The sequence below is a fragment of the Notolepis coatsorum genome (genome assembly GCF_963971535.1).
Source record: "Notolepis coatsorum genome assembly, chromosome: 11".
Classification (NCBI taxonomy): Eukaryota; Metazoa; Chordata; class Actinopteri; order Aulopiformes; family Paralepididae; genus Notolepis; species Notolepis coatsorum.
The window spans coordinates 24,544,245-24,556,844 of record NC_140175.1 but is presented as its reverse complement, the minus strand read 5'-3'; the positions used below and the strand labels follow the sequence as shown (position 1 = coordinate 24,556,844).

Genomic DNA, 12,600 nt, shown 5'->3' with positions numbered 1-12,600 from the left:
TTAATGTTGGTTAACGTCCGACTGGCAGGCAGCTATACTAAAATGACACGTATATACACTATAGCTTTTGCAATAAACTCAATTGAGTGGATTGTGTATAGTATCAGAGGTTACAGCACCCAGTGTCAAGTCAAGTGAGCGCGTTCTACTACTTTTTTCCACGTGGTATATTATGCAGTCACTGTCATGTATAATGTTTTGTAATAATTTTGTATTGCTTTGCACATGTGGTATATATGATGTCAGATCCTTTTTATTTATTTAAATATAAAGTTGCTTTAACTACTTTAAGTAACTTCAGTTAGCAAAACTATATTTCCCCTGAGGGTAGCTTTGCTGTAATTCAACTCCATCCAGTATTAAGTCATTGGTAGCTTGCAAAACTATTTGTGCATTCAGTCGGTCCTCATCAACTCATAAAGTCTGACATTTCCCAGTTTACCACCAGAAAGTTGCACAACCAAGTGGTAAATACCAGTGGTAAACTCCGGCAGGTTCCATGATACCCGAGTTTATTATGAGTTGTGACATTTCACTGACCCTTCACCTTTTGTGGTACAAACATACTTTATTATGAACATGGAGTATAATGAGAAATATAATGTTGCTGGGATTCCTAAAAATCACTCACAAGAAACAAAGGTTGAATAATCTGTCTGAATATGCTACCTTGCATCCGATTGCTCCTGACCTTATGAGCCAACTAGTGCACCCCAACGCTTTCACCATATATACCATTTGATCACACGGTACATTTCCGAGTTGGCGAGGATCAACCGAATCCTCGAGCTTTCAAAGTATAGCTACCCAAGTCCTATTCTAACCGCCTGGCGGTATGCAATACAACTGTACAGTGCACACGCTGGCGGTAGAAGGTCCGGCTCTCTTGGGAATTGTAGTTTTTAGCACTGAATGGAGTACTGTGAGGGATACAAATGGAAGCCTTGATACTTGTTATTCGGTTGTTAAGTCGTGACGTAAACGTAGAGTTTCTGGGGCCAGGCGTACTGCGTTGGCATGAGGCTCTGGTCTGTTCAACACGCCTCAGTGCTGTGTTCTTTGTTGTTTTAATAGATCTGAGTCATAAAAAACAGGAAGAACTGTTTTGCATATGTGCTCCTAGGATCTCCCGCTGTCTGAAGCGGAGCATTTGGCCCCGGACATCAATATAAGTCAGACTTAACAAGTGAATGGAAGACAAAAAAGGGGTGGAACACAGTGAATGTGGACAATATAGGGAAAAAAGTATCCATTCATTTGGAAAAACATCACATGTACTCCTTCCCATTTGGCCTGGGTTTGAAGCCTTCAGATTAACAGGCTGTTCAGAATTGCTTATCCCTCGATGATGTCACAATGGGATGAATTAGCTTTGATTAATCACTTAGGTGTGCTTTTTGGAGCCAGGAACACTTGTTGGCTAATGTACTGCCAGTTTGTAAAATATGTTTTACTCTTGGATAGCCAGGCAGGGAAAGAAATATAAATGTCTAAAATGTGCTACACTCAATACAAGGGAAGAAAGAGGTAAATAAATAATTTAAATAAAGTTTTGAAAATTTTCTTTGCAAAAAAAACGTTTACACAGACTCAAGGAAGTCTGTTTTTGGGTGGATGAAAATCTATCATTGATTAATCAATAAAATTATCAATAAATAAATCCATTACTTAAATAATTGTTAGTAGTAGCTCTACAGTGCAGGTTTTTGCTTCGTTTTTTTGACAGAAAGAGCCAGAACCCTATGACACAAGTGAGGACCCACAAGAGTGACAAAAACATTTTCCTTTTAATTCCACACTTCAGTTCTACTCCACAAACCATTAACAGGGTTCCCAGACATTTCAAAATGAAATTCAAGGACTTTGAAGTACTTTTCCAAGCACTATTTTTCATTTTCAAGGATGTCACTCGAAGGATACAAATCACTTTTAAATGCAGTTTTTTTTATGCATCTTCTTGGCCTGCTTGCCAGCTAGAGCATCACACACAAAGAAATGCGGAAAAGCAGTTGGAGCACACAAGACGATTTCTTGATTCAGAACAATTTGATCATGGATGAACAAAACATTCAATGTGAATGGTTGATTTGAATTTCAAGAACATTTTAAGCACTTTGTTGGGAAATGGGCTGTTTTTCAAGGAATTCCAGGCCTTGACTTTTTTTGGTAAAAAAAATCTAGCACTTTAAGCACTTCAAGGACCTTGTGCGAACCCTGAATAGACCTATCTCAAACCCTGCCCTCTTTTCTTGATCCTCCAATCACAACTGTCGCTTACCTCGGACAAACCAAGTTTGTCCGAGGTAAGCGACAGTTGTGATTGGAGGATCAAGAAAAGGGGCAGGGTTTGAGACAGGTCCATTAAGCAGAATGAAGTTCCCATTTTATATTTGTACAAAACATGACACCAAGCAGGACACAAACCAACTGTCTTCATACTCCTGAGAGTACAGATAAGACAACTTAATAAGACTCAGCTATTCCTTACTTTTGGCATCTCTGACACCATAAACACAGACATTAAAAACAGTAGAAATATATACCGCCCTCTCTCTCTCACAGGTCATAGAATCATAGTCGATCTTTCAAATGTCCATTTCAAACTGGTCATCTTCCCCTGAAATACAAAAAAAAAAAAAATTGTATAGTTTAGATGAGATTAGATACAAATTCATTGTCATTATACAGCACAAGTACAGTACAACGAAAATAAGTTTGGCATCCAACCAGAGTCCAAATGTAACAGTGAAGTGCAGTAGTAATATACAATGTACAGGTGATTAAACTGGGTATAAAATATATAAATTAGTACTACCGGTATAGTGCTAATCAGATGTATGTACAGTCAGTGATACAGGTATAAAGACACTATGGTAATAAGTCATACTGGACTGCAGCATAACTAGTAAGAGTAGGTAAGGGATATGTACAAATATAGCCTAGATATAGTATCTACAGATATGTAAAAATAATTATATGCAGGTATGTATAGACAGATGTGGATATATATATATATATATATATATATATATATATATATATATATATATATATATATATATACAGCACTATTGTACATGCTATCATGCAGTTATATGGGTAGACTAGTTTAATAACTGAATATACCTCTGAATACTTATCTCTCTCTCTCACACACACACACACACACACACACACACACACACACACACACACACACACACAACCCTTACCTGCACTCTCATTTGCTTTGGAGCTGTGGTCGGCATTGGGGGCGGGGATCCGCGGGGGTTTGTTGGTGTGGGCGGAGTCTGATGGCGTGTTGTTAGATCTGATGGGGCTGGTGACTCCTGGGATGTCGGGGAGGCCAGTAGGGGGCGTGTGGGCCAGGGGAGAGGTCCGACACTGGAGGAGGAACTTCCTGTCGTAGATGATTCTGGTTCCTGATTGGCAGCGGTGACGGTGAAGGACCAATGAAACCCACGTCACACACGGAGAGAGATGGAGATTAAATGTGGAACGACAGACGGCGTGACACAGCACATTATTGCACCGCTAGTATCAGATATCGAGGCTGATACCAGATAATGGTATTAGGAGGATTTTCTCCGATATTAAAACCTGATTCCACGAGCTGTGTGTAAGTCAGGTCAAGTGTTCCTTCATTAATCCCCTTGGGGAAATTCAGGTGTCATAGCAGCATGGGGGAAGGGTGAGGGGAGGTACAGGCAGGAAAAAATATACTAAACAGCAGTAGTAATAATAATAATAATAATAATAATAATAATAATAATAATAATAATAATAATAATAATAATAATAATAATAATAATAATAATAATAATAATAGAGTAGAACATGCATAACATACATACATAACATCAAAGCAGGGACACTTGAGTTTTTGTATCTAGTCTTAATAGAGAAAATGCATTAGCCGCCCTATACCTCAATCCAATACCAATAAAGCCTATACCTTTTGTCCAATGACACCAAACTAATGGTGTATAATTTGAGGCTATATTCAGTAAAACTAATGGATCAGAACACAGTATTGGATGTTACTTAACATTTAGTATGCAGATAGTTTTTTTTGGCAACGAGAAAGTGGCACAGATGAATCACTGTGCATCACTGTGGTTCGCCTGACTGGGACCTGTGTTTTTTATTTGTTTTTAATATACATGCCCATACATGTCTACCCACGACACAGTGTTTTCTGACATCCTTTTAGAAGTGGAGTTCAACATACTTTCATTGGCCCGGTTTAGTTTGAAATGTGTGTTCACCTGACGTGTGGTGAAGATTAGAACACAGTTATCAGTTGTAAACAGGTGAACCCGGCTACCTGCTTCTCACCACAGCCCCACCCCCCGGACAAACATTCACATCTTCTCGACTGTTGACTGTTCAGCGCTACGGCAGAATTGTGTTTTGATTAAGTAAACAGCGCAGTATGCTACCATGGGACGAGTGCACTAGAAAACAAGTTCAAGTTGTAACCTTGGTGCTTCTGTATCTCTTTTAATTTCTTCCTTGATCTTTGCACAAAATTACGGTTCCAGGGTTGGTTTCAAGTTTTCAAGTTTCTTTAATAGTTGTCATACAGAAGTACAGAATACTTTTGTACAAAATGCTTCTTACTGTTGCGCTCCAGAGACTGTGCATGACAAGATAGTATGAAATAAAAACATAGTAAAAATTAGAAGAAAAAAAAGAGGTCACAGTGTTCAGTTTAGACATATGTACAATGTTCGTAGACGTAGTTACCATACAATATACAATACTGTGCAGTGTACTAATATACAATACTATATAGTGCAAGGCATAAATGGACAAGGTGCAGTTTAGGTACAATTCACAGTAGGTGTACGAGTTGTAGTGCAAATCCTTTATCAATAAATATAAAGTGTAAGTGTGTTTGTGTGATCTAAAGTGTGGAGAGTGGGTGCTGCAGTGTGTTGTTTGTTTGAGTGAGTGTGTGTGTGCGTGTGGGTGTGTGTGCTGTGTGCATTTGATGGTTGTTGCATAGTGATTATTGTTCGTTTAGCGATTATTGTTCGTTTAGCAGCCTGATGGCCTGGGGATAGAAGCTCCTTCTGAGTCTTTCTGTGCTCGCCATAAGACTCCGGTATCGCTTGCCTGACGGCAGCAGTTCAAAGAGGCAGTTGTTCGGGTGGCTCGAGTCCTTAATAATTCTCTTAGCCTTCCCCTTGCACCGCTTGTTGTAAATGTTCTGGAGGGTGGGAAGCCCCCCTCTAATTGTGCGTTCGGCTGAACGTGTCACTCTTTGTAGTCTGCTACGGTCTTGTGCAGTGCTATTCCCAAACCAGGAGGTGATGTTGCCGGTCAGGATGCTCTCTATTGTACATGAGTAGAAGTTCCTAAGGATCTTCTGACTGACTTGGAACTTCCTTAGGCGCCTGAGGAAGTAGAGGCGTTGTCGTGCCTTCTTCACAACACTGTCAATGTGTGTGGTCCATGTCAAGTCCTCGGATATGTGGGCTCCGAGGTACTTGAAACTGTTCACTCTCTCAACTGGTGCCCCGTCGATGCTGAGGGGGCTGTAGTCCTTGACCCCCGACCTCCTGAAGTCCACAATCATCTCTTTTGTTTTGCTGACGTTCAGGGAGAGGCAGTTCTCCTGACACCACTGTGACAGGTTCTCTACCTCTTCCAGGTAGGCCCTTTCGTCGTTGGCAGAGATCAGGCCCACCACTACTGTGTCATCAGCAAATTTGATGATGGTGTTGTTGTTCCGCTGTGCTACGCAGTCATGTGTGTACAGGGAGTAGAGGAGGGGGCTCAGAACACAGCCCTGGGGGGCCCCTATGTTGAGCGTGATGGATGAGGAGGTGCAGTTGCCGGCTCTTACCACCTGGGGTCTGCCCGTCAGGAAGTCCAGGACCCACTGGCACAGGTCATAGTTCAAGCCCAGGTCCCTGAGCTTGGCTATGAGTTTGGAGGGGACTATGGTATTGAATGCTGAGCTGTAGTCGATGAACAGCATTCTCACATAGTTCCCCTTCCTCTTGTCCAGATGTGATGCTGCTGTGTGCAGCACATGGGCTATGGCGTCCTCCGTGGACCTGTTGGGGCGATATGCAAATTGCAGAGGGTCCAGGTTGATGGGGAGGGAGGAACAGATGTAGCCCTTCACTAGCTTCTCAAAGCACTTCATGGCTATGGAGGTGAGGGCTACAGGGCGGTAGTCGTTGAGGCAAGCGGGCGTAGATTTTTTGGGTACAGGGATGATGGTGGACTTCTTCAGACAGGTGGGGATGACGGCCTGTTCCAAGGACAGGTTGAAGATGTCAGTGAATACCGGGGCCAGTTGGTCGGCACAGACTTTTAGGACGCGGCCGGGGATGCCGTCCGGTCCTGCTGCCTTCCTGATATCCACTTCTGGTCTCATCAGATTAGATTAAAATTGATTGTCAAGTACAGTATACAACGAAAAGAGGTTTGGCATCCAACCAGAGTGCAAATGTAACAGTAAAGTAGAATAGTAATATACAATTTACAGGTGATTAAACTGGGTATAAAATATATACATTTGTACTGTAGTACTACTCAGTATATTATGTATATTGCTAATCAGAGTTGTGGTATTAATATGTACAGTGATACACAGATACAGGTATAAAGTTTAAGACACTATGGCAGTAAGTCATACTGGCCAGCAGTGTAATAACTAGTAAGAGTAGGTAAGGGATGTGTAAAGATATACTGTAGATATAGTATCTACACAGATATGTAAAAATGATTATATACAGGTATGTAGACACTACAGATGTATATATATATGGTAAGAATAAATATATATACATACGATACAGCATTATTGTACATCACACAGTTATATGGGTTATATGCAGGTGTATAAGGTCTATAGAAGAATTATATGCAGATATATTCAGACAGACAGATATGTATATATATATATATGCGGTAAATATAAATAAATATATGTTATATACAGCATTATTGTACATGCTATCATACAGAGTTATATGGGTAGACGACTATAGTATGACGTAGGGAGTTGTGATTATTATGATTACTAGTATGGCTACAGTGATTTATTGGTTCACAATTCTATCCTCTTACATAAGCCCAGCCTGGTGACTTTGTGTCACTCTTCCGCCTCAAAACAAAGAAGGAATATAACTGGAGTGTAACTAAGTAACAGCGCTGATAATAAGCACAGAGTAAACATGTTGCCATGCTGTACAGTAGCAGGCCAACACCAGCCTACAGTAATAACACGAAATACACCTATAAATAGGTTATGACTGTGCGAGGCCTATATTTGACTATTGTAGCACAGTGGTCATAAGACAGGCCGCCCCTTTACAGCAGAATGCAGTTATGAATTATGATGACAGCGAACAGGATATTATAAATGCATAGAAGCGACAAAAGATATAATAATAAGGGGATTGTTGGGTGATGATGATTTCATACTGAGTGACTCGATTGCTATTCACAATTAAATGTTATTGCTCTCCTGGTTGTTATTACCTCCTGGCGTGGTGCTGAACAGCGTTCCTCCCACGCTGGTGGAATAGTCTTGGGGCATCATAGCAGCATCGTGGATGGCGACCCGTCGGGTGGCTGGGATAGCCCGACTTTTGGTGATCTTCCCTGTAGACATCTCGGTTAACAAAAGTGGATTCGACTGGGGGACTAAAACCAGATCGATTATTAAACCATAGACGAGAGGAACCCTTTTCCGCAGCTTACATTAAACGTGCAAGTTTGGAGAAATGTGTGATTTGGTTAGTTTCTTGTCGTGCAGTTTCTTCCACGTTGCCCTGAGGTTCCACGTGCAGCGAGCAGCTTCCAAGTTCCAAAACAGCCACACAGGATTCCTAGAAAAACACGGGAAGTGGACCGCTGCGATAGGCTGACGGGACGGGGCGTGACAACACCGGAAGTTGTAGCAGAGGCGATTAGACCACTGCACTTCCGCGTTACATGGAGCTCGTGAACATAGATATCTATGCTCGTGAAGGGAGGGGACAGCTGCGATAGGCTGACGGGACGGGGCGTGACCACTGCACTTCCGCGTTACATGGAGCTCGTGAGGGGGCGGGGGGAGGGGAGAAAGACAGCGCGAGGGGGTATGGATGTTGATTAGAGCCTGGACGTAGCCGTAGCTACAACTACAAGCACTTATGTCCAGGTTCTAATCAACATTCATTCATTTTATCCCCTCGCGCTCCCTTCCCCCTCCCCCGCTGTCTCCCATGAGCTCAAAATACCGGAAGTGTTGCGGTGGTCTATGGCTTTGGTTGGGTTGGATCGTGGCTAGAAGGTATGCGCGTTTCGTTGAAATCCGATCAAAAGTGTCTCTGTTTTTAATTTCGAATATCGATGATCACACAATTTTTTTTCACCTTTATTAGATTATGGTGGGGCGTGATGTCTCGAATGAGGATAATGTTATAGGTTAGGTTTATAAACAACCTTTAGTTTAAAGTGAAAACATAACAAAAGGCGGATACCTTCTAGCCACCACCTTCTAGCAAAGGTCCGTGGTTGTATTTTTTTCGGATCTACAGTAGGAGGACACACTATAAACATACTTTGATAACGTCTTGATATGGAGAAAAAAAAGTATTCAATAAAAGGAACAAAAAAACACGAATACTACTTACTATACAACTTCATTATAAAACCAAACTGTCTGTGATAATATATGATATGTGGCAATATGGTAGATAAGACTAATTGTGCACTCAAGTCACTATTAAAAAACCCACAACAAATAATGTGTATTCCCACAAATTTTTCTATTTCCATACTGTACAATAACACTTTAACACAGTGTAACATAAACAGGACCATCCTCACCTTGTTTTACAACTCATTTATCAGGAAGGTATCTTACTGCATTGTCTGTGTTGGTTTGGGTAATATCAACACCACCAACTCAAACAGCATATCCCAATTTCTCAACTTAAAGGTAGTATCAGTAATGTCATCAAACGGCGACCTCTTGGCAAAAGAGCCCCTCTTGGGTATCACACCTTGTTTAATTTTTGTTGTTGTCTGGACTCTGGACACAGTATAATAAGTTAATATCACTACTTGTCATGTCTTGTCACCTCCGTGGTGCCCCAGGCTATCATGCTGCTAAATAAACCGTAGATCAACAGTACAGTGGCTGTCACCGAACACAGCTCCAGAACACCACTACACTACTATTTATAGTATGACCCGTTGCAAAGACAAATTAAAGGTTTTCCACTACCCCTGCAGACGGCAAATAAAACCTGCACACATTCAATTCCACAATAGAACACATCGGGTATGTCACATCTTTGTTTATTAATTTCTGTAAATGGTTTGAGCTGGTGTACAGGGTAGATGATCTATACATATCTTCATGTCAGTACGACATCCGTTTGAAAGGCTTGTATACATATTCACGTTTGTTTTTCCTCTCTCTCTCTCTCTCTCTCTCTCCAGAACAATACAAAAGAAAAGAAAACAACTGGCAATACCTACAAAGCCTCTACATTCCCCATGATGTTGGCATTTGCCTAAGTCTACATAATGCTTTAAGAACATCCATAATAACTCTAAGGGTGCATAGCATTCTAATTAAATATATTTTGTCATATATTTATACATATATTTTCATAAAAACATCTTTTCTGTGCATGTGCGCAGTTTGCATTCCTTAGTATAGAGTAATATGATATTGCGTTAACATTGTCATGTATCCATTCTAAAGGAGTATAGGTGATCTCTAGTCTTCGCAACAGTTAAAACTTTACAATACGTTTTTTTTTTTTTTTTTAAATACATCATCAGAGTCAATATATTCTCATGTCATTTGCCCACATTGGGAACCTTCTCTTCAACTTTCCTTCAACAAACTTTTTTGAACTAAGCACATGAGTGCACGTGCGAGCGCACACACACACACACACACACACACACACACACAGGTAGAGTACTTTTGTCAGTCAGTTCAGACGCTCACTGACTAGCTTTATATGCATGTGGGGACTACGTTACCCATCAAGCATTGCTGTACAGTCCACCAATTTAACACAGACGGCAAAGGTGGCGGTAGCTCCTTTTATTGACCATGTAGTGTACACACGGTGGACGTTTTGCTCTCATGTCACGCTCAAGGAATCCCAACCTGATATTGACGTAAGAGCAAAATGGCCACTGTGTGAATAGGTAAATAGCCATTAAAGTGACAGTACATACATTTTTAACTCTTTCTAGATCTCATCCTCTTTGGGTTTTTATGGCTGGACCTTCAGCCCTACAATATATGTATCACTGTCTATGTAAGTATATCTGGATCTTTCCACTGCAGGCTAAGCATGGGAATGCCGAAACTGGTTAACACAGGGTTATAAATCTGATGTTGTTTTTTGTTCCCAGGGAAATCCAGCCTTAATCGCATGTCAATACGAGACTCCTGATGAAGAGATTGACTGGCTTTAACAGAACCACCAACGAGCCGCGAATCAGTTTCACTTTTCTTCATCATCTGCCTAATCAGACGACAAAGCCGAAAATTAAGTCAATCAATCAGAGGAGGGTGTTTATGCGTAATTATTGGGTGACCTGAAAGGAGGGCGGGTCTAGATCTCTGCACAGAGTTGCACCCACCGGGCACACCATCACCTGGCTGCTTAACCCATGCTTATTTATACCCTGTGACCCTTTTGGTGACACTTAAAATCCAAAAGTTCACCACCACCACACACACACACACACACACAAGCGCACGCTCACAAACATCCACCATGCTTCCTACCCCCCCCCCCCCCCCCCCCCCACCATCTCCCACTGACATTGGGTCCCACGCTCTTCTTCAGGGCTCTCCACCAAAACAAACAAACAAATAAGTAAAATAAAAGTAGAATAGGGAAAAGCTAGGATCCTGACAGAACTGAAAACCTGAGTGGAGTCAGAGTGAAAAAACGTGATATGTAATAAATGTGTGGCATCACAGATGAGGCTCTCATGTGCACTGACTGAGCAGGGAGATATATGTGTGAATATGTGTGTGTGTTTGTGTAACTGAATCTATTCAGTCATTCAGTGTGTCTCATTCATTCAAGCTACAGTACAGTAATGTATACAATTGCTTATGGGGTTAAATACTTGTGTTTTGATTTCCGAGGGGGAAACGTATGCTGCTACCATGATACGATTCATTCAGACATTCATTCATGTATGTATGAGGAGTGTAACACATCCTGGCTCGTAGTCTGCTACGTTTTCTTTTGTGCTGAACAATAAAACCATCAAGCATGTACTAACCCCACCCCCCACTGCTACAACTTGGGTCATTCTGTCTTGTATTACCACTCCTTGACACAAGGTGGCAGTGTCCTACTGTCCTATTCCATTTGACATCAAGGTCACTGAAACCACACTGCGCAATTGCTCAAAGCCAAACTTGCAGTGCTGTACATGGATATATATAACTAGATGGTGCAAGGCGGAGTCTCCAGCGTGGTTCACCGGCGGCCATCTTGTCACAGGCAGCACGCCCACTCATAACATGAATGTCTATGGTGCATTGTACTATTGAAATAACCATAGTCTGCTCAATCTTCAACCGATTTACAAACGGTTTGGTTCATTACAAACGTGGCTATGATTCGGGATGCTTGGACGTGTTGAAATTATTTTCATATGAAAGTCCATTATAAGGATGCAGTACGATAACTACATCTCTGACGTTTATAACAAACCAAACCGTTTGAAAATCGGTTGAAAATTGAGCAAGCTATGGTTATTTCAATAGTACATGCACCATAGACATTCATGTTATGAGTGGGCGTGCTGCCTGTGGCAAGATGGCCGCCATGTGGCAACGTCGGTCTCCATTGGCGCGCAGCGTGGGTGAGTCATCTAGCCTTTATATATGTCTATGGTGCTGTAGGTCCAGGTCTTGTCTGTTTATATACTCGTCCACCACTATACCTTAAACTGTGTGCTTCCGTGCACTCTTTTGATTTCTATACCAATCCGTTAGATAGGCATACTGGAAATAGAACACCTCCTGTTACTGTACATTCCTGTGTGTGCCTTTCATTAGGTTTTATTGCTGTGGCAGACACCAAAAAAGATGCTATCTGACAGTGTCTGACCAGGCTTTGTGTGTGTCTGTGTGTGTGCTTATTTGAGAGCAGTCTTGATGAGTAAGAGGTGTCTGTGTGTGTGTGTGTGTGTGGTTGAGTTTCTTCACAGTTCAGGGGTCAGTTGTGTAGGACGATCACAGTGCTATCTGCCAATTGACACTCTTTTCTCTGGAGCTCTTCAAACCGCCACGTCCACGTGAAGAATATTCGTAATTATTTCCTCTTTTTGTATTCTTTTAGTTTGTTTCATTTGTTTCAAACGAACAAACCAATCGTGTGGGCCATTGTCAAGCGAGGAAGCGGCGGTGCAAAGCAGAGATGGAGAGAAGCACGTGGGCGGCGTCTGAACCGTTCGATGGAGGACGAAAAATTATGGGGAGATGTGGAAAATGACCGTGATTTCACTGCGCACCGACTGAAGCTACTGAAAAGGCGTGTCAGGATCGCGGGGTCGACGTGACACACGCATGCTACGGGTTCAAATGGCGGGAGG

General features: G+C 41.8%; 1 protein-coding gene across 1 annotated transcript; it reads right to left on the bottom strand.

The window, feature by feature from the left end:
* Nucleotides 1-1,664: 1,664 nt before the first annotated feature.
* Nucleotides 1,665-7,840, bottom strand: eif4ebp1 (eukaryotic translation initiation factor 4E binding protein 1). Its single transcript, XM_084324472.1, has 3 exons — nt 7,504-7,840; nt 3,213-3,422; nt 1,665-2,617 (listed from the first exon to the last, which is right to left on the bottom strand). Exons 1-3 carry the CDS (start codon nt 7,634-7,636, stop codon nt 2,586-2,588), a joined length of 375 nt encoding a protein of 124 aa, XP_084180598.1. The 5' UTR covers nt 7,637-7,840; the 3' UTR covers nt 1,665-2,585.
* Between the last annotated feature and the right edge of the window lie 4,760 nt (nt 7,841-12,600).